General features: G+C 39.6%; 1 protein-coding gene across 10 annotated transcripts in view; it reads left to right on the top strand.

Annotated features, from left to right (window-relative positions):
* The window catches only part of IL1R1 (interleukin 1 receptor type 1), a 73201-nt gene extending 48442 nt beyond the window's left edge, over window positions 1-24759 (top strand). For all 10 annotated transcript variants that reach the window (XM_025992393.2, XM_025992394.2, XM_025992392.2 and 7 more), the window contains 10 exons: window positions 3736-3802; window positions 6667-6901; window positions 7010-7199; window positions 8228-8396; window positions 10750-10815; window positions 15838-15955; window positions 16710-16861; window positions 19462-19605; window positions 20536-20703; window positions 21457-24759. In XM_025992393.2, the coding sequence (XP_025848178.2) occupies window positions 3742-3802; window positions 6667-6901; window positions 7010-7199; window positions 8228-8396; window positions 10750-10815; window positions 15838-15955; window positions 16710-16861; window positions 19462-19605; window positions 20536-20703; window positions 21457-21872 (1719 nt within the window). In that variant the 5' untranslated portion in view covers window positions 3736-3741 and the 3' untranslated portion in view covers window positions 21873-24759. The remainder of the gene's footprint in view (window positions 1-3735; window positions 3803-6666; window positions 6902-7009; window positions 7200-8227; window positions 8397-10749; window positions 10816-15837; window positions 15956-16709; window positions 16862-19461; window positions 19606-20535; window positions 20704-21456) is intronic.
* Window positions 24760-26212: the final 1453 nt, after the last annotated feature.

The following is a 26212-nucleotide window of genomic DNA, read 5'->3' as shown; positions in this document are numbered from 1 at the left end:
CATGTGGCAATTCATTTCATCCTCAATAGCTGTGTGTGACAGATACTGCTGGCATCATCCTTATCTTGTCAAATGCGGAACTAAAAGTACAGAGGCTGAGCTTTGATCCAGTGTGCCAGTGATGGGGTGTGTGGGATGCATCTGTGATCACATGTGGCTTTATGCCTAAATTGTGGCCATCTTGAAGAGTGGCTTCTTATTTCCTTATTTTATGTCATTATTATTATTGTCTCTGGCACTAGCACTCTTCCTGGCATACGGCAGCACACTGATGCTCTTGAGAGACCTCCTTACTTGGCCACCCTTTCAACTACTGGCAGTACAAGTCTAGTCAGGTTTGGCATCATCCTTGGAATTTCTGTGTTGTTTGGGGTGCCTAATGGGACTTGTGTTTGTTTTTGTCAGGACTGTGGTTAGTTTGATCTTGGGTATATGTATCTTTACCTCCTTTCTTCCCATTGTCCTTCCTTGGACATATGACCCCATCTGCTGGCCTGGAGCTGATCCTCTTGCCCTAAGGTCCTGGGGACTGATACAGATTCAGAAGGTCCCCTGTTGAGAGGAAGGAGCCACTCTCTCCCCCACTTTTTCTAAGAGCAGTTCGGGGGGAGGTGGAATAAAGCCTGTACCCATGGGGCTTGGCTTCTGTGTTTTTATAGACTATCAGAGTGGGAATTGCTCAGTGATCATCTGACTCCTTGCCCACTGTACATATGAGGAAACTGAGGCCCAGGGAGGTGTTGTGTCGAACATCACACTGCCTGGCAGTGGCAGACCATTAGCCTTGGACTCATAACGAATCAGCATTTCCCTACAATTACCTCAGAATTACATCTTCAGATATCGTCTGTATAAAACTCACCCTGGCACCTCCCTTTTCTTCTCCCATGCTTAGTAATCAAGCAAGTCCGATCTTGTAATTGCAGGAACTAACAGCTGGCACTGTTCAGTTAGTTTCCTGGTGTCCTTATGTTGTTTTAGATAAACTAACATGAGCAGTTGATTGGCCTGGAACTGGCCATCAGGAAATATTTTAACCCTTTATTTTCTGCCTCTCTCTCTCATGGAGCCTTGAAATACACATCCACACAGTTACAGAAAGAGCTAGTAAGCCAGGTTGCTAGACTTATTTTAATATTCTAAATATAGGTTAGAAGTAAATGTGATAATAATGCAATTAATGTGGGTGAACCTGGGAGAAGGCCAATTTATGTGAATAAAATGTCAGAGTTACATGATATTTAAGGAATGTGGTCTTACTGCTGAGGTAGGTTTCAAGGCTTGAGCCAGGCTTAAGGATCTTATCCTCATGTGTGGGGCAAACTGAAGAAACTATAAAAGGGGATGTCTGCCATGCTTCGAAGGTCTTTTTTTTCCTCTTTTATGTCTTTATGTAAAAAGCCCATTGTGACATCTTTTATGTGTTTTAATACCACTTCTTAACTATAACATTTTACAGCTAATACTCAAATGGTTGCATGCCATTAGAGTCTGAATTAGTGATGTCTTAGTAAAATATGTCTTGTGCTTGTAATGGACTTATAGCTACAGATAATATAAACAGGTTTTATGTCCTATAAAAATTAAAGGGCAGGTGATTTTATTTATTTATTTATTTATTTATTTATTTATTTATTTATTTATTTATTTTTTTAGGGCAGGTGATTTTAAAACATGAAACTAGATTGTTTAGTCTGGACATTGCCCCTGAGATTGGGTTAGAGAGCATAGCCATTTCTTTGGTTAATTTGTCGTCCCATGGGCTTGGGTTCCAGGTGCAGTGGCATGTGTGGCAGTGACAGGCTTGTCATGGTGCCTGCCCTCACGACGCTTCCTGGCGTGGGATAACTGCAGTGAGACATGCCAGGGGCTAGGAGGAGGGCCTGGCTGGGCCACGGGTCTGGGTGGGAGGACAGTGATGGGGCTGAGACTTGATAGATGAGGGAGGTGGCCAGGTGAAGGGAGGGGGACCAGTGAAGGCAGAGGCCCTGAGGTGGAGAACCGGGCAAGGGGAGTGTGACTGCAGACTTGGGTGAGGGACAGGGGGGCAGGGCCTTGAGTTTGGCAAAGTAAGTCAGAACCTCCATACATAGAACCTGTATGCTCTGGCTAAGAAATTTACTGGGGAGCTAGTGGAGGTGTTTTGAAAGGTCATTTGGTAAATGTGAGTCTGTAGATCTGGATGGGAGGGAAGTAGTATGTCCACAGGCAAAGAGACCAGTGAGGGGCCGGTTGCCATAATTAATCCAGGCAGAGCTGGTGATTGCTTGAGCTGGAGGGGTCAGCAGTGGGTGAGTGAACCGGGCCACTTGACACATGCTGGCTAGGGTGAGTGAGAGAGGAGCTCTGGGGGTGGCTGCGTCAGGGTCCTTAACCTGGGTCTCCTGTTTTGTGTGTGTGTGTGTGTGTGTGTGGCTGGGGTGGGGCAATGCTGTGCCTGTCATGGAGGTGGGGAGAAGATGAGTTTAGTTGGGGGTCTACTGAATAGGAGGGATTCACAGGTCCTCAATTTGTGCAGAAGTTCACCGGGGGTATGAGTCCAGAACTTACAACGTGTCATGGTCAGGGCCCTGTTCAGGAGCACTCACAAGGAACTTTCCAAAAGAAAATGAGGCTGTTTTGAAACTTAACTTCATTTGGGATTAGCAGTTTAGAAGGGTAGGCAAAATTGAGATTTTTTTTTCTTTTTCTCATCAATAATTGATATTATTTTAGTGCCATTGTTTTATCGATAGGAAATGGGCACGTTTTCCTTCTAGCATCAGTCAAGTACCTAAGCTGGTTACATCCCCTGCCATGTATGTGGGCAAAGTGTTATGCAGTTGGTCATAATTACCAGGACCTCAATTTAATCTATAGCCCTATCGCTGACTGATAGCTTTTGAGGCTGATGCTATGTTGATGTGGCCTTCTAAACCACTCAGGAGCTGAGAGGCTTTGTTTTTGGTTGTTTTCTTTGATAAGATGGGTACATGCTCACTGTAGAAATGTTAGATAAAAAGCCTCAGGGAGGGGGAAAAACCATTCAATTTCTATATATTGTTATTATTTTTTTTAGTCTTCTTTGTTGTGTTTCTAGGTAGCTGTCAATCATTTGGTACAAACAATTTAGTTTGTCTACCTTATAAAATGAAGGTGTGATCTTTGAGCTGCACCTAGAAGTATGGGAAGACTTTTTGTAAGTGGGTCTTAGCAGTGGGGTGCATTCCAGCTGGAGAATAAATCCACACAAGTTAGAAGCAAGCTGGTTTAGATAATTTGGATATAGTGTAGATTAGATTTGGGGGAAATTTGAATGGGAAACAAGATTGGAAATGAATATTGGGACAGATGATAGAAGTTTTGTTAATCTTGGGGATCCCTGGGTGGCTCAGCAGTTTGGTGCTTGCCTTCGGCCCAGGGCATGATCCTGGGGTCCCAGAATCAAGTCCCACATCTGGCTCTCTGCATGGATCCTGCTTCTCCCACTGCCTGTGTCTCTCTTCCTCTCTCTGTGTCTCTCATGAATAAATAAATAAAACCTTAAAAAAAAAAGTTTTGTTAATCTTAAATTGTTTGAATTTGTCGCCAGTTCTGACCAGAAACATGATCATACTGACGTACAGAGACTAACCCATCATTGTGACTTGGGGGTGAGGGTGGAGGCAGGTGGGAGTTAGTGTATATGGTTTTAGAGATTTTTCTGAAGTAGTAACATTTTCATTTTTGTTTCGTGTCCATTCCTCTCTTTTCCAGGAGAATATGAAAGAGTTACTCAGGCTTGTTTGTTTCATAGCTATACTCATTTCTTCTCTGGAAGCCGGTAAGTTAAGCATTTCCTCATGTCTTGTTTGCTGAAAAACTCTTTTATTTAAAATACATGAAGTACCTTCCCTGACAGAGTCATTTTTTTCCTCACCTGTTTCTGTTGAATCCCAGAACAGAGAGCCCTGGTCACAGAACTGTATTGTACATTATCTTATTTACAGATTGGGGAACTGAGGCCCAGTGAGGCTAAGAACTCACGTTCATGTAGCTAGTGTCAGAGCAGGAGCTAAAAAAAATCCAGGCCTCCAATGTCAAGGCCGGGCCTCCTCTGACTTTGTTCCTGACTGAAGAGTGTGATGGGAGATCCTGGCTTTCATTCAGAAGAGGTGTTAAATGTAGTCATTATGAACCCACAGCTGAGAACCATCAAGAGACTGTTTTTTTTGTTTTTTTTTTTTTTAGTCTGGCTTCTTTCAGTCATCATAATAATTTTTGAGATCTATTCATATTGTATAAATTGTTACTATTTTATTACGTGATAATTTTCTGTCATCTAGGTATATCACCATATATTTATCCATTCACATTTGATGGGAATTTCAGCAATTTCTAGATCTTGGCTATTCAGTTAGTGTTCAGGTCTTTGAATGGACATATATTTTCATTTTTCTTAAGTGAATACCTAGGAGGGGAATGGCTGGGTTATATGGTTGGCTTATATTAAACTTTTTGAGAACTTACTAAAATGTCTTCTGAGCGGTTGTACCATTTTATACCCTCACCAGATGAAAGTTCAGTATGTCACCAACACCTGATATTGCCAACCTTTTAAATTTTAATACTGAAAGGAATAATATCTGTTTGTAGTTTTATTTTTTTAAAAAGATTTTATTTATTTATTTATTCATGAGAGACATAGAGAGAGAGGCAGAGACACAGGCAGAGGGAGAAGCAGGCTCCATGCAGGAGCCCGATGTGGGACTCGATCCTGGGTCCCCAGGATCATGCCCTGGGCTGAAGGCGGCGCTAAACCGCTGAGCCACCCGGGCTGCCCTGTTTGTAGTTTTAATTTCCATTTTCTCGTTAGTGATAATGAACTTCTTGTCATGTGCTTTTTTTTGCCATTCGTCTGTCATAATTTACTCTATCTGTTTTGTCTGGCTTATACTAATAACTTGTCTTTTTAAAAAATTACTGCCCTCAGGCTTATGGTATCCATTTTTAACTTGCCTCTGTCTACTTTCAGGTAATACTATGCTATTTCACATATGCCATAAAAAACTTAATATAAATCCACTTCTCCCTTCTTGAACTTTGTCCAGTTGTTCCTATACATCTTACTTTTTCATATGTTATAAATCTCACAATACTTTTAAAATTTTTGCTTTAAACATTCAGTTATCTTTAAAGAGATTTAATAATGCTATGCCTTGAAGTTCACTAATCTTTTTTTCTGCAGTGTCAAATCTGCCATTAATCATATCCAATGTATTTTTTAAGTCAACATTATAGTTTTCATCATTAGAAATTTAAAAAAATCTTTTATATCTCTACTCATCATGTTTGATATAGTATTTGAACAAATGGAACATAGTAATAACTATTTTACTTTTTCAATCTATTAATTCTATCATCTGTGTCATTTCTGGGTCTGCTTTGATTTTTTTTTTCTTCTTTTTTAAGATTTTATTTATTTATTTGAGAGAGAGAGAGCATGAGCATGAGTTGGAGGAGGGACATAGAGAGGCGGAGAAGCAGACTCCCCTGAGCAGGGAGCCTGACTCAGGGCTCAATCCCAGGGTCCTGAGATCATGACCAGAGCCAAAGATAGATGCTTCACTGACTCGGCTACCCAGGCGCCCTGATTATTTTCTTCTTCTTATTGATTGTATTGTCCTGCTTCTTTGCATACTTAGTAATTTTTGATTGAATGCTAGGCATTGAAGATTTTACCAGTTTGGGTGCTGGATATTTTTGTATTACTAAAAATGTTCTTGAACTACTCTGCTACAGGGTTGTTACTTGGAAATAGTTGATCCTTTCCGGTTTTGCTTTAAAGCTTAATTAGTCAGAAAAAGGTTTACTGTAGACCTAAATAGCTGGTCAAAACCCTCTGAGTACTCTCCCTGATGTCCCATGATTAATAAGTTTTCCATTCTAGCTCTTGAGAACAGCAGTATGTGCTCCAGTGGATAGTCACTCTAATCCTTTTGGCAATTCTCACTCTGACTTGGGGTAGTTTTCTTATGTGCTTATACTAATTGGTACTCAGCTGAAACCTTGAGGGAGACTGTATAGATCTCTAAAACTCTCTCTATATATATCTATACCGCTCTAATCCCTTTGGTACTCTGACCTGCAAACTTGTGATTTACCTGGATTTCTAGCTCTATCTTCTCCATTCAGAGAGAAGACTGGGCTTTGCCTGTGATTCTTCCTTGTAATGTCATGACCTAGAATCTTTCTCTGGACAATAATTTGGGAAAATTGTAGGGCTCACCTACTTTGTTTTCCATCTTTCTGCTATTTCTGTTCTTTGTTCTTTGATGTTCAATGTCTTGAATATTGTTTCATATACTTGGTCCATTTTTTCTTTTTTTAGTTGTTCAGGAGGGAGAGCAAATCCAGTCCATTTTGTACTGAAGCAGATTTATCTCCTGCTACATTAGCACCAATTTTTAGATGAGTAAAGAGGGGATAGAAAGGTTAAGTAACTTTCCCAAGGGCACACAGATTGTGAGTGACAGGACTGGAATTGAATATAAATCTTTCAGACTTCCAAAGGGATGCTTTTAATCATAAAGCTGTTAAAACTCATACATAATATGAATTGATGTATTTTATAATTGCTGTGTTTATATGTCTATATTACATTAAATTTTCACAGAAGTTGCTTCTTTCTCTTTTTTCCTTTTAAAGATACATGTGAGGAACGTGAAGAACCAGTAATTTTAGTTTCATCTGCATTTGAAATTGATGTCCGTGCATGTTTTTTAAACCCAAATGAAGAGAAAGGCACTATAATTTGGTATAAAAATGACAGTAAGACACCTATATCTATGGAAGTAGACTCTAGGATTCATCAGCACAAAGATAAACTATGGTTTGTTCCTGCTAAGGTGGAGGATTCGGGACATTACTATTGTATTGTAAGGTAAGAAAGGTATTAATGCATTGCAAACATGTGTTCTGTGTGCCTGCAAGAGTTAAGGACAGAAACATCTTTAATCATGCTGAATTCACCTATTTTGATTTATTTTAGGAATTCAACTGACTGCCTCAAAATTAAAATAACTGCTAAGTTTGTACAGCATGAACCTAACTTGTGTTACAACACAGAAGCAGTATTTAAACAGAAACTACTTGTTGCGGCAGATGGACAGCTTGTGTGTCCTTATATGGATTCTTTTAAAAATGAAAAAAATGAGCTTCCCAAAATACAGTGGCATAAGGTAATTTTATATTAAATATGATACTTTACTTTTGCAGCAAATAATAATTTTCTGCCTTAGACAAGGTGAATCTGCAGACTACTTTTACTTTGATGTATTGTTTGCTTTTGCGTGGTGAAATTAACAGGAATTTTTTTTTAGGGTTGTAAGATGGCATACATTTAATTTGCAGTTTAATGAAAGTCTTACTTTCTGTTAATTTTATTTAATGAGATAAAGTTGAGAAAATCTAGTAGAAATAAAAGATATTTAAAGATAAGGCTGATTATAAATTTAAAGTTTTTGAGAGATCCCTATTTATTATAAAAGATATACTTTTTTGGTTTTGTTAAAAACATTAAATGGTCCTTACGTAACTGAGTGGTTTCTGTAACTGTCTTAAAAGTGGATTGGCTAGCAGTCCATGGAGCACGTCATGTTTTGGTACCTTTAATGTATCCAGTTTTTTGGAGCTTACATGGGGAATCATCTGCTAGAGGTAAAGAGATACAAAATAAATAATATCAATGCAGAAAGGAAGTACAGCATTACTAAGAAACTGGTATTAGCATTCTGCCCTCAAATATGTTTTCCTTGCGAAGTAAATTTGTCTTCACTTGTCTTCAAAGTGCAAGTCTCACAGGCATAAGAATGTAATATTCTGGGAATATAATTGTGAATATTGCCAAAAAAATGCTGTATTAAAACTTGTACGCAAGGAACATAGTCAGATATTCCTGTATGTACTGAGCTTGTGATCATGTGTCTGTGCAAAATAGAGGAGAAATAAACAGATGTATGATGATTATTCTTGTAAATTCCCCTGAGGCCTTTGATTCATATATGTTTGGATTTATATGAATATATGTGTATCTGTACACACCACCTACACACACTACCCACATAAAACATTTGCCAGTGTGAAAAAATGGAGTTTCTTTTCCTGGTAGGATGGGGAAAATCATTAATTGTTTTTTTTTATTTTTTTATTTTTTTATTTTTTTTAGCATTAATTGGTTTTAATATGTCTTTTCTCTCCCTCCATCTAGGATTGCAAACCTCTGCTTCTTGACAATATAAACTTTATTGGACTGACAGATAGACTCATCATAGCGAATGTGACTACGGCGCATAACGGGAAATATACTTGTGGAGCATTTTATACATACTCCGGAAAGCAATATCGTATTACCCGGGTTATAGAACTTACTACTATAGGTAAGTCATAGCTCCAATCGTAGAAGTTTGAATCTGGGAAGGCCTGGAAACCATGATTCTAATATTACCTTCATTGTTCAGGGAGGAACCAAACCCATGAGGGGCTCGATGACTTGCCAAAGGTCACATGGCTTTAGCTTTTTTGTTGCTGATATGCATGTTTTGCATTCTTGCTTCAGATCAGAATCTGATCTTTAGCTTTTTTGTTGCTAATACTATATGCATGTTTTGCATTCTTGCTTCTAATTCAGCAGAGCTGATTAGACAAACATAGGACCTATGTTTTCCAACTGAAGTAAGAGCCTTTTTCTTTGGTATGGCTAACGATGGTTCTTCCAGAGAGCTCTGGGGTTCCCTGTGGCTGGTATAAGACGAAGAGCAATTTTGAGCACTTTCACTTGGGAGGACTGAGTATCTAGCAGTAAGGAACACTGACTTGATGGGGTGGACACTAATGGGCTTTGGAATATGTTGCATTCCCAGAGTGCCCTCTATTTCTTATTAGTTTCATGTTAGCTCAGTTACTTTACTTCTCTAAGCCTGTTTCCTCCTCTGTAAGATGATACAACCTTCCGAGGTTATTGGGCAGATTAGAGATCAAGTATGCTCAGCTTGTGATCATGTGCCTGGTGCAAAACAGAAAAGAAAGAAATAGACATATGATAATTATTCTTGTAAATATTCCTGAGGCTTTCAGTTCTCTATTAACTATGTTTCACCTTAAAAGCTATTTTATAAGAAAATGCCCTCCTACAAATTACCTGGGGATGGGCAAAATGCTCAGCCTTTCTGTAAATATTAGATTTTGTAAGCTTTCAGTAATAAAAGAAGAGTTACTTTAACTAGAACTTTAAAAGTTAAAGGGAACCTTATTAGTAACTATCCTGAGACAACAGGCATAAATGGGGACTGCCTCAGGTAAACCCAAAATACGATCACCCTATGTATAGCTACATTTTCTCAATTGTCTAATAATTTATATTTCGCAAACATTAATTTTATTGAATCAAAATTAACTCCTTGCCTGGGTCTTGCAAGCATCAGTGAATTATAATTTTCCACAGTCCTTATATCACTACCATTGTGAGTTTTTAGCAGCTTCTCTCTGACCATTGGGTACCTCTTCTTGGTCTGTCTTGACATACAGCAACCAGAGCAGCAGACAGAATTTTAGAGAGAACTAGGGAATTTTTTTATTTTTATTTTTAAAAATATTTATTTATTTATTTATTCATGAGAGACAGAGAGAGAGAGAGAGAGAGAGAGAGAGAGGGAGGCAGAGACACAGGTGGGAGAAGCAGGCTCCATGCAGGAAGCGCGATGTGGGACTTGATCGCAGGACTCCAGGATCACGCCCTGGGCTGAGGTGGCGCTGAGCCACCCGGGCTGCCCAGGGAATTTTTTTAGTAGGTCAAATATGTTTTAATTACTCTCTGTCTTCTTTTTTGGTCACTTTTGTAGAAATAATATATTTAATCACAAAAGAGAGTATTAGAACATTGGAAACAAAACATATTTTGTTTTCATAAAACAAATATAAAGGAATTTTAAAATATTAATTGAGCATTTACTATGCACCTGGCACTGTTCTAGGTATACATTAGGGAATAAAAGAGACAGTATCCCATTCTGATGGAACTTACTTTTTTCTTTTTCTTTTCCTTTTTCTTTTTCTTTTCCTTTTCCCTTTCCCTTTCTTTTTTCTTTTCTTTTCTTTTCTTTTCTTTTCTTTTCTTTTCTTTTCTTTCTTTCTTTTCTTTTCTTTTTTTCTTTCTTTTCTTTCTTGACTCTGATGGAATAATGGGCATTCCAGTTCATAATTTCTCAGGCTTGGCCACAGATCTACCTTTGAAGTCAATCTTCTTGTAAATAAAACTTAGATGAATTTCTGGAGCTCCTTGATACTTTTCTGCCCATTTTCATAAATTATGCCAAATTGCTGGACATTCCACTCTTATGACATTACTACAATTACTAAATACAAGCAGGTATATCACTGGATGGTCCGTGCTTCATCCACAGAGGTACCCTTCCACAGCTATTTGTTTTTCCTGATTTGCTTTAAGAGAGGCACTTGTTTCTGGAATCATGGTTAGGTGTGTGTTTGTAGCACCATATTCGACAGGTTCAGCAGAGCCCACCAGGCTGGGTAGCATGTATTTGTGGTTTTGCTGTTGCCTGTGTTGGTCTCCTTCCTTCACAACTCTTACCTTCTGCCTCCTACTGTCTATGCCTTGGGGACTTGCTGGAATATCTGGCCAGATGCCATGTGGCATATTTTGCTAACAGTTGTCACCAGTCAAGATTCTGATCTGTAACAGACTAAGAAGCCCTGCGGATGTTTGTCTTTCAGAAGAACACAAGCCTGTGAGGCCTATAATTGTGAGTCCAGCTAATGAGACAGTGGAAGCAAGTTTGGGTAAGTGGGCTCCAGTCAGGATACGCTGAAATCATTATTTTTGAACTCATGATTAAGATGAACTCTATGTTTACTTCACATAACCGAAACCGTTTACCAAATAGATCTATAATTAGTGGGCAAGTGGCACAGATTATATCTTAAAATTTTTCTTTGGATTTCCTGCCTCTCATGGCAGAAATCTAGCCATGTCTGATTTGTCCACCCTCACTTTCCTGTGGGTCCTTATAAAAGCACCAGCCAAAGGCTAAGTTCAACAGAACTAGAAATGAAAAATGTAATTTATCTGAGTGGCACAGGATGGATTTCTTTCTTTTTTTTAAAAAAAAGATTTTATATATTTATTCATGGGAGACACACATAGAGAGGCAGAGATATAGGCAGAGGGAGAAACAGGCTCCCTGCAGGGAGCCTGATGTGGGACTCAATCCCAGAACCCTGGGATCATAGCCTGAGCCAAAGGCAGATACTCAACCACTGAGCCACCCATGCATCCCCAGAATGGATTTCTTAAGACCAGAGTTAGGCTTTTAGACAGAAGTGTACAATAACAGACCAAAAAGGAAAAGTATTTTTCTGGAATGACCATCAAGTCAGTGAATTTTTTTATTTCAGGAACAAAGGCACAATCTTAGAAGCATCCAGACCTACACTATATAATGCAATAGCCAATAGCTGTATGTGGCTATGTACATGTAAATTTAAGTTGAGTAAATTAATTAGTTCAATTAAAAATTAGTTCTTCAGTCACATTAGCCATATTTCAAGGGCTTAATAGCCATATGTGGCCAGTGAGTTCTGTATTAGCACAAATATAGAACATTTCTGCCTCCACTGAAAATTCTATTAAAAACCATTGGTTCAAACATAAAAACAGATTTTCCTATTGGAGGACCAAAAGCCAGGTTGGAATACAAAGTTCTCTTCTGTAAGAGTACCTGCATGAAGACCTTGAATGATTGTACAGAGATTAGAAGGTAGAAGTTTGTGACTAGTGGATTCTGTACTTGGCCAAGTTGTTATTCCTGGTGGAAGGGAATATAAAGACATTCGTAGATATAAACAAAGATGTGAAAACTCACAATTAAATATAGACCAATAGAATCTAGAGTAGTGTTCCTCAACCCTTTTCTTCCTCATTAATGCTCCCCTGTAGAGCCTAACAAGGCACTTACCTCCCCCAGTCCTCTTCCCTTCTTCCTTCCTCAGTTGTAATGCCCAGATAGATATCTGTTGATGTATCGTGGCACTTTGCAGGGCCACAAACCTTTGCAAGATCTAGGATTTTCTTGCCCTTTCCCCAAGAACCACTTTTTGCCCTGTTGGCTGTAGCTTCTATTAAGAATTCATGTTCTAGAGGTACACAGTTTGGAGCTCTCAAGTTCAGGGGGCAGTGATCTCTAAATCTAAAAAAATAGCTTCATATAAGAAAACAATTATTTCAATATATCATGTTGGTGAGATGCACACATCACCCTGTCATATGATTCTCCTGAAGGGTTTCAAACAGGCATTTGCTAAGATTCAATGCCAATTACCAATAAAATAACTTAGAACAATAGGAGCTGGGGGATACTTCCTTAAGTTAATAAAGAGCATCTATTGAAACCAATAGTCACTAGCATTCTTAATGATAAACCACTATAGTGTTAGACCTTCTACAGGCATAGACCCTCTTGCTGAAGCCAAGAGCAAGACAAGAATGCCCAAATAACCAACATTACTTAACATATTCTAGAAGCACCCACTTGATACAGTCATACATGAAAGAACCAAGGCAGGCCTACTGTAAAGGAGAAAAGGACTTTATTATTATTTTCAGATCACATAATGTATGTATTACCCTCAAGAGCATTACAGGGGAGAAGTTAGGGTTAGTATATTATTAATGGGCCAGATACAAAATTAATATTCTAGGTGTAGTGGAAGTCCCTCCGGCTGTGGTGGCGTGCTGTGGGGAAGAGATGGATTTGTAAATCTCCGAACGAGGTCCCGCCTCCCCGAGGCCATTGCTGTGCGGACGAGACTCTGGGTGAAGCCATCATCATCTGTCTGACCAGGAGGCAGAACCTTCAAATGGGGATTTAAGGGATAAGAAGGAAAGAGCATGCATTAAACTCAGAGTCATCGGACATGATGGCAATGAGATTCACTTTGAAGTGAGGATGGCAGACGACACATCTCCAGAAACTCAAAGAACCATCCTGTCAAAGACTGGATGTTCCAGTGAATTCACTCAGCTTTCTCTTTGAAGGTCAGAGGATTGCTGAGAATCACAGTCCAAGGGAGTTGGGAGCGGAGGAAGATGTGATGGAAGTTTGTCAGGAACAAATGGGGTCATCCCATGAGTTTAAATATTGTTTTTATCTTTTATTCTTTCCCCTTGGTCCTTTTTTTTAATTTTTAAAAATAGTTCTTTTGTCATGTGCTATTCAAGATACAATTAAAGACTGGCACCTCACCTCCTTAAAACATCTGGTGATTTGAATTCTGATGTCCATCAGTCATTAGAATTTGTTTTCATGGTGCTGAGTGTTGGTGATGAAACCTCAATATCCTTCCTGTTGCCCACTCCTTTTTACAAATTACGTGTGTGCACAGGGGGGCCACCTTTTCCAGGACTATGTGTCTTCAGGCTTGTGGTAAATAAGACCCACCAGTGCTAGTGCTTATCGTGGCTTCCTAACTGGCCCTGACGGCAGTCTGACACCTGACCGCTTCCCTCCTGAATTTATGGCTCTCGGTGGGAGATGGAAGTTCCTCAGAGAACCGACCTGTGGAAAAATGGCCTTTGCTTGACTTAAAGCTGCTTTTAAAACCTGAGGGTCTGGCCCCAAAGAAAAGGAATATCAGATTGGAGTCGAGGTAGCAGAAAGATGGTGAGAATAGGGACTGACTCCAGTGATGGCTTCACTGAAGAGAAAACATTAAGATTAAAGAAAAATCTTCTCAGGAGATCTCTGAAAACTCCTGATTTTCATAAGCAGTTAATAAAGTTATTCATGCAGAAGTATATGCAACAGAACACTGCTCTTTTTTATTTCATTTGTACTTTTTTTTCATCTGGGGATATGGGTTTTAAATGTACATTGTCTATGCCAACTTCATTAAAATAAACAAAATATTTGTAACAGCAAGCAAATGAGTAAAATTAATTACCATTCTAAAATGGTAAACTTGTTCGGCAGTAACCAGCTAGAAAACATAATGGGGAAAGAGCTCCTATTTGCAACATGTCATAGAGATGTCTATAACATTTCTTAGCAAAATCTTTCAAAAATATATAAAATTTATAGAGGAGAAACCCCCTCCCCAAATTCTGACCTATATCTCAGGAAAATTGAGATTTAAATCATATATATTGATGAGGAGTGGGAGTTATGTTGTTTCCAATGGGGAGAAAATTGGTTCTTAGTGGAAAAAAACCTAAAGCAATATACTGTTTGTCTGTGGTATTAAAAATTCATGGGGGAGGGAGGCAATTAGGATAAAAATGTCTTAAAAGTCTCCAAAGGGAACAATAATGAATACAATCTTGATCAACACTAATTTAAGGAAAACTGTAATAGAAGTGTATGTTTTTTCTTATAGGGAAAACTGGAAATTGTAAAGACAGAGACTCTTAAAATTATAGTTTTGATGGAATTCCAATAAAAATATGAATGGGCTCAAAAGTTGGCAAGAGATTCTAAAAATCACCCAGAGGATTAAAATGATGAGATTATTAAAACAATATTTGGAAGAAGAGCTCTAAGTAATACCAACATTTACCCCAAAGCTGAAATAATTAAGATTTTAGTACAATTGGAATCAGTATATACATTCAGATCAACCAAGAAAGTCCCAAATAAATAATTTATTTTCTGATAAAAGTGGCATTACAAATTGTTACTCAGTAAGTGGTTCTGAAAGGATCAATCAGCTATTTGGATAAAAACATTAAGTTAAATCTCTCCCTCACACCATACCCATTTATATTCTAGACAGAGTAAAGAACTAAAACAATCAAAACAATAAAACAAAGGGGAACATTTTATATATCTCAGTGAAACATACATGGATATTTTTCTGATTTGGTGGTAGAGCTTTAGAAAAAAGTTGTGAAAACAGATGAAACAGAAATTTGACTGAATAAAAAAATAAAAATATCTACACCAAAGAATTTCCCTAAACAAAAATGAAAATGAAAGCAATGAACTCTAAGTGGTATTTGGAATAGTTTTCATGCATGATAAAGAGTTAATATCCTCGATGAATAAAGAGCTCCCACATGGCAGTGAAGTTAAATGAGAATCAACTAAATAATAGACAGTGGTATAATAAGCAATTCGTAAAGGCAAATGAATACCAAACTTATAAAAGACACGTTCACTGTGATTTCAAGAAATGCAGATGAAAATTTAAATGGAAGTTTTCCTTCTCTTTTTGGGCAATGACAAAAATAATTGGAATCTGGAGATTTTGGGGGTAGAAGACAATCACATACACTACTGGACAAAGTGTGGGCATGTACAGCCTCATTTGGCTTTTTAAATATGTATCTCACTCAATTCTACTTCCAGATTCAAAGTAGTACTTCAGGATATGTCTAGTATTGATGTACAAGAATGGTCATTAGAATATTAATCATAATAATGAAAAAATTAGAAACAAATTATGTTTAGCAATAGGAAAATTGTTAATCATAGTATATCTGTATTATGGAATACTAAGCAGCCATGAAATGGCCTATTTTGGAAGGCTGGTCAAGTAAGCCGGAATTCCCAATATACAATATTTACAAATAGTAGACGACACTTCATTTAAAAAATTGCATGTGAAGAAAAAATTGCATGTGTACACAGAGAAGATAAGGAATGAGATACATGAGGTTGCTAATCGTGGTTTTCTTCAAGTTTAAGGGCAAATTTTGTTTTCTTTGTACTTTTCTATAATTTAAAATTTTTATTCAATAGCCACTTATTAATCTAGGTAGATCAGCTAAAAATCAATTGCTATGATTAAAAATACATTGCTTCGCAGGATCCAAGCTACAATTGCTGTGCAACGTCAGTGGCCACTTTAGTGACTTTGTCTACTGGACCTGGAATGGGTCATCAATTGATATAGAGGACTCAGTGCTGGAGGAGGATTATATACCGTAAGTATGCTAAAAGCCACTCACACCACAGAGGTATTTTGGTATTAAATTTCATGTCATGAAATTTATACAACCTTGATGGTTTAATTGAATAGCAAAAGTTAGTTGATTGGCCCTTGATCCTTTACTGCCCGTTTTGAGTTTTGGTGAGCTAAACAGGATTTATAAGTTCTTAAACACTTAAGGTAAAAATACATGACATTGTGGTGTAAATTCCGGACCACTTAGAAGGCTTTTTGTTGAATTTAGATAGATATGTTACAACATCCCAATGAAGCAACTTTCCTGAATTACCCTTCATGTTATTCTGTTTTTTAAGCAGTTTAGGAAAGACTCATTAAGTGGGACGGAGAATCTGGCACTCCACCTCTCAAGTCTCTAGTGGCTTTCTGTTTCCTCTCTAGGGATCAACTCCTGACTCCTTAGCATTCTCCTTGGTCATCTGCTCCAGTCTCCTCTTGTTTCATGTATTCTCTGTGCCCCCATGACAACCAGAATGCCCATCCATCTTTTTTCTTCTCGGAGGCTGGTAATTTTATTTTGATCTCTGCTACTGGGCCTTTTACTGACAGTGATCTTTGGGCTATGAAATCTCAGATCAGGGTAGCTAACAGCCTGATTATTATCCCCGTGCATAGGCCTGGTGATAATTTCTGCCATAATTCATGTGGTGGATAAAGAGATGAACCATGTATATGTGTCTCAGTTGTAGTTTTACTTAAATAACTTTATTTATTCTCTCTCTTTTGAACAGAGTGGAAAATCCTTCAAAAAAAAGAAAGAGTACAATCATCACCATGCTTAATATTTTAGAAGTGGAAAGTAGATTTTATCAATATCCCTTTACCTGTGTAGCGAAGAATACAGATGGTATAAGTACAGCATATATCCAGTTAATACATCCAGGTAATCAACAGAATATTTGAAATGTATTTTTGGTTCACTGTTGCAATGACCGTTAGGTATATAGTGTTTTCTTTGCCTGGAACACTCTTGAATTCCTCTTAACCTGGCAAACTTCTGTTCTTTCACTTGTCAGCTGGACTGTTTCTTCTGCTAGGAAGCTTTCTGTCCTCTTGCCTGCCCTTAACAAACTCTGACCACACAGATGAGATTATTGCCTCTGTTACACACTTTCAGAGAACCCTATGCCCCTGTCACAATATTTGTCATACTTAGTTTTCTTTACTTGACTTAAATTCTGTGATGGTGCTGACCATTTATCTTACCAATCATCCTATTTCCAGAGCTAGTAGTGACTTAAATCTGCTATATCATAGGTATTTAATGAATATTTTTTGGTAAATGACAGTATAATGGATGTACAGGAGAAGCCTAAATATCTACATTCCAGAGGGGATGTCAGAAGTTATTGGTTTTCTTCAAGTATATAATCAGACACAATATTGAAAATATTTGTTAAATAATGTGATTACTTGTAATTGAATTAAATATAGGGTACTTATGAATGTGTACATGGAAGAAAATTTTAAAACCTAGAGACAAACTATGAGAATTAGTAAACAAATTTAGCAAGATCACTAGTCTCTCTACATGTAAACATATATATATATGTATACAGTGTTTCTATGTATGTCTATAAAATACCAACAATAAATAGAAATTAAATTTAAAAGATTACATTTACAGTAGTATCAAAAATTGTCAAATACTTAGGAAGAAATCTAGCAAAGGCTCTTCAAGACCTCCATCATACAAACTAAAAAAAGATTACCGAAATAAATTAGAGAAGAGTTAAATAGGTGGAAGGATATACAATGTTTATAGATTGAATAACTCCATATTATAAAGATGTCAGTTCTCCCCAAATGAATGTGTAAATTCAAAAAAATTCCAATGAATTTCAACAGTATTTGTGCAAGTGAGGGTATGTGTTTGTGTGGGTGCATTGTTGGAGACAGGTTTATTCTAAAAATATCTGGAAATGTAAATGGATGAGGCACCTGTGTGGCTCAGTCAGTTAGGCATCTGCCTTTGGCTTAGGTCATGATCTCAGGTTCCTGGGCTGGAGCCTTGTAGGGCTTTCTGCTCAGCGGGGAGCCTGCTTCTCCCTCTCTATCTGCTCCTCCTCCTGCTTGTGTTGTCTTTCTCTCTCTGTCAAATAAATAAATAAAATCTTAAAAAAAGAAAGGGATAAGGATAATCAAGGTAGTCTTGAATAAAAGCAATAAATCTGGAAGATTTACACTACAGATATCATGATCTTGTTTGAAACTGCCATAATCAAGACTATAAAGGTGAACTATCCATTGGGCCAATTGGATATTGGTTTGGAAAATGGCATATATCTTCATTTCCATTTCATACCCAAATAATCTGCAGATGGATCAAAGACCCAGATTGGGAAATTAAAATAATAGAGCTTTTAGATTCTCTCTTCTGTGTGCCTACATGGCCCCTGACATTAAGAAGGCACTTTTTCTTTTTTTCTTCTCTACACCATACCCCCTTACCTCTCCTTCACCTTGCTTCTCTGCCCCTCCTCCACTGCAATCATTGGATGAATGATTAGGGAGTGAAGGTAGGAGAATGTGGAAGAGTGAAATATTCTGTATGGCATCCCTAAACGCCTTCTTTCCTTTTCCCTAGACTTCAACTTCCACTACCTGACTCTTCTGCTTCCAGAAACTTTTGTAGGCTTTTGAGTGAGTTTGACTTGCTTTATTCTGAAGTGCTCTATCCTATAGTCTTTGGCATTTTTTTCTGTTTATTGTATACATTGGACCCTTGAACAACATGAGGGTTAGAAGAACCATCACCCCCACTCCCAGTCAAAACTTCGAGTATAACTTGAGTCCCCCCAAACTTTACTATGGATAGCCTACTGTTGACCAGAAGCATTACTGATAACATAAACAGTGAACACATGTTTTGTATATTATGTGTATTATATACTGTGCTCTTAAAGTAAGCTAGAAAAAAGAAAATGTTATTAAGAAAATCATAAGGAGGGACACCTGGGTGGCTCAGTGGTTGAGCATCTGCCTTTGGCTCAGGTTATGATCCTGGGATTGTGGGATCAAGTCCTGCATCGGGCTCCCTGCGGGGAGCCTGTTTCTCACTCTGCCTGTGTCTCTGCCTCTTTCTCTGTGTCTCTCACGAATAAATAAATAATTTTTTGTTAAAAAAAGAAAATCATAAGGAAGAGAAAATACATTTATAGTAACTGTCATAAAAAAAAAACTACATATAAATGGACCCATGCAGCTCAAACCTATATTGTTCAAGGGTCAACTGTGTTATAATATTTAGGTGGAAATTTAATACAGTGCACTTTATTCAGTTTTATATGGTATCAATGCTAGATGGTTCTGTGCATTACTATGCTTTTTTAAGTGATGATAATGAATAGGTTAATACTATCTGGGATTTGAGATTGCAGACCAATCCCAAATAGTTTCTCTGGGATAATAATATTTAATTTGGTATGCCCCAATTTTTAATTCTTTTGGTTCTAATATATTTTTTCCTCTTTTCCGCTATAGTGCCTGATTTCAAGAAGCACATGATTGGTGTATTTGTCATGTTAACAATAGTGATTACATGCTCTGTTTTCATCTACAAAATCTTCAAGGTTGACATTGTGCTTTGGTACAGGGATTGTTGCTATGAGTTTCTCCCCAAAAAAGGTACAGTGTTGTATTCTATGCAATAATTCCTTGTTGGAGAGAGGGGATAGTTAAGGGATGTAGAAGATAACTGAGGGTTTATACTTAAATTTTAAAATGAAATATGGCATATACAAGAATAGTAGTTATTCTTGTATGTAATTGGAGTGTGGGGACTGAATAGACTGCATAGCATTGTTTTCCAAGTTGCTGCTTTAGTGTTCGTAACGGTGGGATAAACAGGCATTTACAGTGTCTGTTTACAAATCCAATGTGCATTATTGAGGGCCTGCTCCATGCTGGTTAGGACGTGGATGACCCCATGATCTGCTTTCAGAGGAAAGAAATTACTATTTTCATGCATCAGGGAAACTCTCCCTTTCTCTTTTGTTTCAACTTTGCAAAAAAAAAAAATAATACTACAATTATAAATAAAAGAAAGAGTGGGTAGACTGCAGGGCTGAGACACCGGGGGAGAACATAAGACCAGGGAGTGAGAGGTAGTTCCCAGAGCAAGAGGTAAAGAATCTCTGCACAGGTCACCTGGGTGGGTTAGTGGCTGTCTGCCTTTGGCTCCCAGGTCGTGATCCTGGGGTCCTGGGATCAAGTCTCGCAACAGGCTCCACAGAGGAAGCCTGATTCTCCCTCTGTGTATGTCTCTGCCTCTCTCTTTGTGTTTCTCATGAATAAATAAATAAAATCTTAAAAAAAAAGAATCTCTGCACATGAGGTGGCCATTCAGTAATATAAGAATACCTTCACAGTAAAACGTAATAAATAGAAACTTGTAGGAGAGTAACATTTTAAAAAGTTACTGTATTTTTGGTATTGCTGCTTCATTCATACTCACACACAAAAATTAATAATTCATCCTGAAATGCATGTTTGGGATACTGACTTTACCAAATCTCTTCTTTTTTGGACCTAAATATTTTATGTTTTCACCTCTAGCTTCAGATGGAAAGACCTATGATGCATACATACTATACCCAAAGACCCTTGGGGAAGGGTCCACCTCTAACTCAGATATCTTTGTGTTTAAAGTCTTGCCTGAGGTCTTGGAAGAACAGTGTGGATATAAGCTGTTCATTTATGGAAGGGATGCCTATGTTGGGGAAGGTATGTGTGTCATGGAAAAAAGTAAAAGTCTTTGTTGTGAAAATAATTGCTAAAGTTAGGTTTCACCTTTCTAGAAGAACTTTGATGTAGTATTCAGACGTGGCAGTGTTAAGAACCCCCTCTGTGGGGTGTGATGAAGATTTTCACATCTATTAAATGCAAAGTACTTACTTTTACTCGTATTTTGTTGGTGCAAGAATTAACTAAGTTTTATTTTGTTTTGGAAAACTTCACAACTAGTTAGATCCAATAGTAACAACTTTCTCTCTTTACAACTGAGAGAGCAAGAGAGTGGAATGGGAGTGGAAGAGAACAAATGGTTTACCTGAAGTATTCTGAGTCCTAAATGAGATATTCAACTCTTGTAGGTCAGGTTTTGAGCTGGTCCATACAATTGGAAATTTTTTCATCTTAATTCAGATGAGATAAAAGAAGGGGCACCTGGGTGGCTCAGTCAGTTAAGTGTCTGCCTTGGGCCCAGGTCATGATCTTGGGGTGCTGGGATGGAGCTCCAAGTCAGGCTTCCTGCTCAGCGGGGAATCTGCTCCCTCTGCCCCTACCCCTGCTCGTGTTCATGTGTTCGCTCTTTCTTTCTCTCTCTCTCTCTCATAAATCTTTAAAAAAAAGATGAGAAAAAAGTGCATTAGAACACAAAAAGGATGAGATGGGAAGAACCTTGTGGGGTTTTGGTTTGGGAGAAAATGATTGTTAATTGAAATTTTACTTACTCTTCCTCTGCTTTGTCTTTTTCAGACATTGTTGAGGTAGCTAATGAAAACATAAGGAAAAGCAGAAGACTGATCATCATTTTGGTCTCAGAAACATCAGGATTGGGCTGCCTGGGGAATTCTTCTGAAGAGCAGATAGCAATGTACAATGCTTTTGTTCAGGATGGAATTAAAGTTGTCCTGCTTGAACTGGAGAAAATCCAAGACTATGAGAAAATGCCAGAAACCATTAAATTCATTAAGCAGAAACATGGGGCCATCCGCTGGTCAGGGGACTTTAGCGAGGGATTGCAATCTGCAAAGACAAGGTTCTGGAAGAACGTCAGGTACCACATGCCGGTCCAGCGGCAGCCACCTTCATCCAAACACCAGTTTCTGTCCTTGGCCACCAGGCCAGACTCGAAGACGCTGCAGAGGGAGGTGCAGGTGCCTCTCGGGTAGCAGGGAGAAGCTTGGCCAAGAGTTCCTTGGGTGACTCTTGTCTTCTAGCACTGCAGGCTGGGCTGTGCCCCCATTGACTGTACAGTCATAAAATGCCACCTGTAGCGGCGCTTACCCCTGAGATCACCTGAAATCGGATTGTTAAGGGAGCAGGATGTGGTGACAGTAGCAGGTCAGCACAATTCAGAACCAAGGGCTTGGAAGTCCTTTCAGAAGGCAACAGATGCCTTGTCTGAATGCTTGATCTGCCTACCGGGAACAGGCGCCAGGACAGAAAATGAGAGGAATGAACAGACAGGAAATATTTAGCATCTATAAACGGTTTTATGAAGTTGTCTACAGTCCACGGATGGGGCCGTGGTGCAGTCCGAGGATGGCACGGCCCCTGGCACCCCAGCGGCTCCCCTCGGGGGTGCTGCCTGCAAAGTGAGACTGGTTATTTCACAGAGGAAGGTAGAGAAGTATTCTGGGAGAACTTTCCATCAGCTTTGCACTTTCCATATGCATCGACAGCCAGCCATCAGTTTCCAGAGACCGAATTTCATTTTACAGACCTTTAAAATTCCCATTTCAGGGGCAAAAGGGATTCGTCAGGATTACATGTGTTTGAAATAACCTCAGCTTTCTGCTGGAGAGAGGGAATTTCAAAAGCGGGAGTAGCAGAGGCTTGATCCACCTCGGCCTGCCTTCCCCCTGCAGTGATCATCCCGTTCTACCCTCCTCTTCTGCATTCCACTTGACTCATGGCTTCTTCTGAAGCACAATTTCCAAGTCACTTCCTCCTTCCTCTCTGTCACACACCTGGCCCACGGATTAGCCGCCCTTCAAAAAGTGCTGCTCTAAGCGCCTCCTGCCTGGGCAGGGCTCCTCCTGGTTGAGGAGCGAAAGCCCCAGATGCCCCACTTACATGTCACCACCACTGCCCCACATCCCCAGTGTGTGTGCACAGCTGTCCCCTCACTGCCCGTGCTGGGAATCCCCAGGCCAGCTCTGTGCACCTTCATCCTGCCCCCAGTGCTCCTACGCCACTGCTTCTCCTTCCTGTCTCCTCTGACCAGAACGCCTTCTCGAATTTTCTCCAGCCGACCAGAGCTTTATGAAATTCAAAATTTACTCCAACTCTTGTTTCTCCAAGAGCTCTCCCCAAGAAACTGCCCGAAGGCACCTGCTCTCTCGTCTTAGTCTGGTAGCACTTGGTCTGCTGGTGGCCACTCAGGAGAAGGCTGTTCTGCTTCCAGCCAGAAGCCTTGCTCTCCACGCGGAGGCCGTGGGTGTGTCCCTCGGTCTGGGTGCCTTTGCAAGGAGTGTGCCCACCTGACAGAGATTTGGGTAGGGCTTTCTTGTTGAAAAATGTTCACAGATTGTCATTCTTTAAGTTTTGCAATCATCGTAATTTGATAAAGTAAGTGACTTTTTTTTTTTTTTAATTCTATTCTTCGTGAGGTCGGAGCAGGGCTTAGAACTGAGTTGCTGACTTCTGGTGCGGTGACTTCAACATTCGACTTCAGGTCAATCCATGTCCCCTTCAGCCCTACCCCCAGGGCTTTTGTGAGAAGAAATGATTGTTTCCTAGGATGGTGGCTGAGTCTAGGAAGGCTCTCACTTAAGAAAGCAAATTCTAAACTTTAGTGTGTTGGAATTTACGAAAATTATGTTGTTTTTATGAAAAACGTCTCTGCTTTCATATCTTCTTTCCCTGAAAGGTAGATATTTCTTAGGGAATTACAAATGAAACCAAATTGGTTTTTTTGGTATAAGAATTTTTTTTTTCTAAACTTGATGATAATCCTTAGAGAAACCCTGGAAAGAAACCCCTTGCTGCGGGCCACGTGCCCCATTTTAAATGGCAACGAACATGGGCAGGCCCTGTGTTCTTTATATTTTTAATGATTAATGTTATGAGTGAACACAGACTTATACAGTATATTTTTTTCTCCCCAAAATGATTAGAGCTAGACAAAAACAGTTGAATTCTCTGCCTCTTCTCTTACCACCTGCTTTTTCCTGGATCAGATTGAGTAATGGCTCTGTTTTGGAACTGCTGTTTAAAAAAAAAAAGTGCCTTATTTTTATTTGGCAGCACACACGGGGCTGGGGCGGGGGTGGGGGGGCTGTGATGCCCCCCAAAGGCCTATCAGATGCTCAAAACATATGTTGCTGACGATTTTTAGTCTGTCATCTGTAAAATACACTTGCATGTGTAGGCCAAGAAAGCCAATTCTGAAACTTAGAATTAGCAGCAAAGTTGGCCAGAAAGTAAGGAGTGGGGAAAACATTCGAGAATTACTGGTGGCATTGCACTTGGAATTTAGGGAGGGACAAGAGTCAAGGGATGGGTCCTGGACCAGGAGGAGCCCCAACCGGAAAGTGCATGTCCTGGTGTCACTCCCGTTTCCTAGGGGAGGATTCCAGAGGAAGGAGCTACACTCCTGGTTCTCTGGGAACTTCCTTTGTTTTATTGTTTTCCCTGAAAACCTCCTTTAAGCCCTTCCTTTCAGGCCTTCCCCATTAATTAGATTTCACCACATTATCTGATGGTGATTTTTTTTTTTTTTTTTGGTCAGCCTAAGTGTTTGAAGGGAAGTTTGCCACAAAGCATTTCACTCCCAGTTCTTAAAGCAGGCTTAGCAGAATTTGTATTTTCCTTCTTCCACCTCTCTTTGTGTATTTGTGAGGAGAGAAAAGGTATTGAGCCATTTTTTTCCCAGTGGTATTTTTGATAAATTATATTTTTACTGATTCATGATGAAGAATTTTAGAAACTTGTTTGTATACTTCTGAGCAGATAGCAAGTATTTTTGTATAGTAAAACACCAGATTAATGTACAGCATGTATCACTGATCAGTGGACTGAACTTAGTTTTCCAATAAAATTGGCAAAACCTGGTATTGAGTATTCTCATTAAAATCTGTTTCTGGGACTCCTGGATGGCTCAGCGGTTTAGCGCCGCCTTCAGCCCAGGGTGTGATCCTGGGGACCCGGGATCGAGTCCCATGTCGGGCTCCCTGCATGGAGCCTGCTTCTCCCTCTGCCTGTGTCTCTGCCTCTCTCTCTCCTCCCCCCCACCCCATGTCTCTCATGAATAAATGAATAAAAAATCTCAAAAAAAAAATCTGTTTCTGCATGGGGTTACCTGGGTGGCTCAGTGGTTGAGCATCTACCTTTGGCTCAGGCAGTGATCCCAGGTCCTGGGATCGAGTCCTGGATTGGGCTCCCCGAGGGGAGCCTGGTTCTTCCTCTGCCTGTGTCTCTGCCTCTCTCTCTGTGTCTCTCATGAATAAATAAATCAATAAAATCTTAAAAAAAAAAAAATCTGTTTCTGCATCGACCCTGCCCTGGGCTTACCAGGCCACACTCCCAGCTCTGATGTAGGTGAGGACCCCTTCTGCCTGGGGAATTCAGAGGCCATTGGCCAACCAATGAGCCCTGAATCCCATCTGTAGCCTCAACTATGCTCCACTTGTTTGCTTGCTTTTAAAATGTGAGGGGTTATTATTATTGTGATTAACCCTTTACCAGATAAGGGCAACATTTGTATGAACTTTTTTACATTTTAGAAAAGGTTTCCATGAATTTTCTCCTTTGACCCAGGAGGTGAATGAAATTAGCAGACTGTGGCGTCCACAGTGCTCACCAACTCCAGTGGTGAGGCAGGCCTGCCCGGTCAGCGCTGCTCTGTTCTGACCTCCCTCCGAGCTATTCCCACAAGCAGGTGGCTTTGGCAGCACCCAGAGGGCACACCAGATGAGGTAGGTCCGCCGGGAGCCTGAGGGCCCACTCTAGATCCTGCCTCCTACTTGGTGTGCAAACTGGGACGAACTATTTGAGCTCCAGTTCCCTCACCTATAAAATGGGCCTACTATCTAATTTGTAGAGCTGCGTAAGAATTAGAAAGATGGGCTACTTTCCAACAGGCATGGTGCCCAGCATGCAGCGGGCCCTCCAGAACGGGAGCTTGGTTGTAGCAATTCTGTGAATAAGCTTGGTCATACTAGAATCTGCAAATAGAATGGAAAGGGAAGAGTAATAATAAACCAGAAGTGCAACTGACACGGAGGGGGGAAGTAAAGCAATTGGAAAAATACAGTGTCAATGCCCAGATGAAGCTGTGTGACATGGGGGCCAGGAGCCCTGTGTCCCCGAGGGCCAGGGACTGATGTTCATTCACACGGACCCTCTGTTGGCGGGGGGACTTGAAGGGATACCTAGCTCCTTTTTCTTTTCTTTCTTTTTTAGATTTTATTTATTTATTCACGAGAGAGACAGAGAGAGAGAGAGGCAGAGACACAGGCAGAGGGAGAAGCAGGCTCCTCCCAGGGAGCCTAATGCAAGACTCCAT

This window comes from Vulpes vulpes, chromosome 16 (assembly GCF_048418805.1).
Source record: "Vulpes vulpes isolate BD-2025 chromosome 16, VulVul3, whole genome shotgun sequence".
Taxonomy (NCBI): Eukaryota; Metazoa; Chordata; class Mammalia; order Carnivora; family Canidae; genus Vulpes; species Vulpes vulpes.
This window is presented reverse-complemented; position numbering and strand designations above follow the sequence as displayed.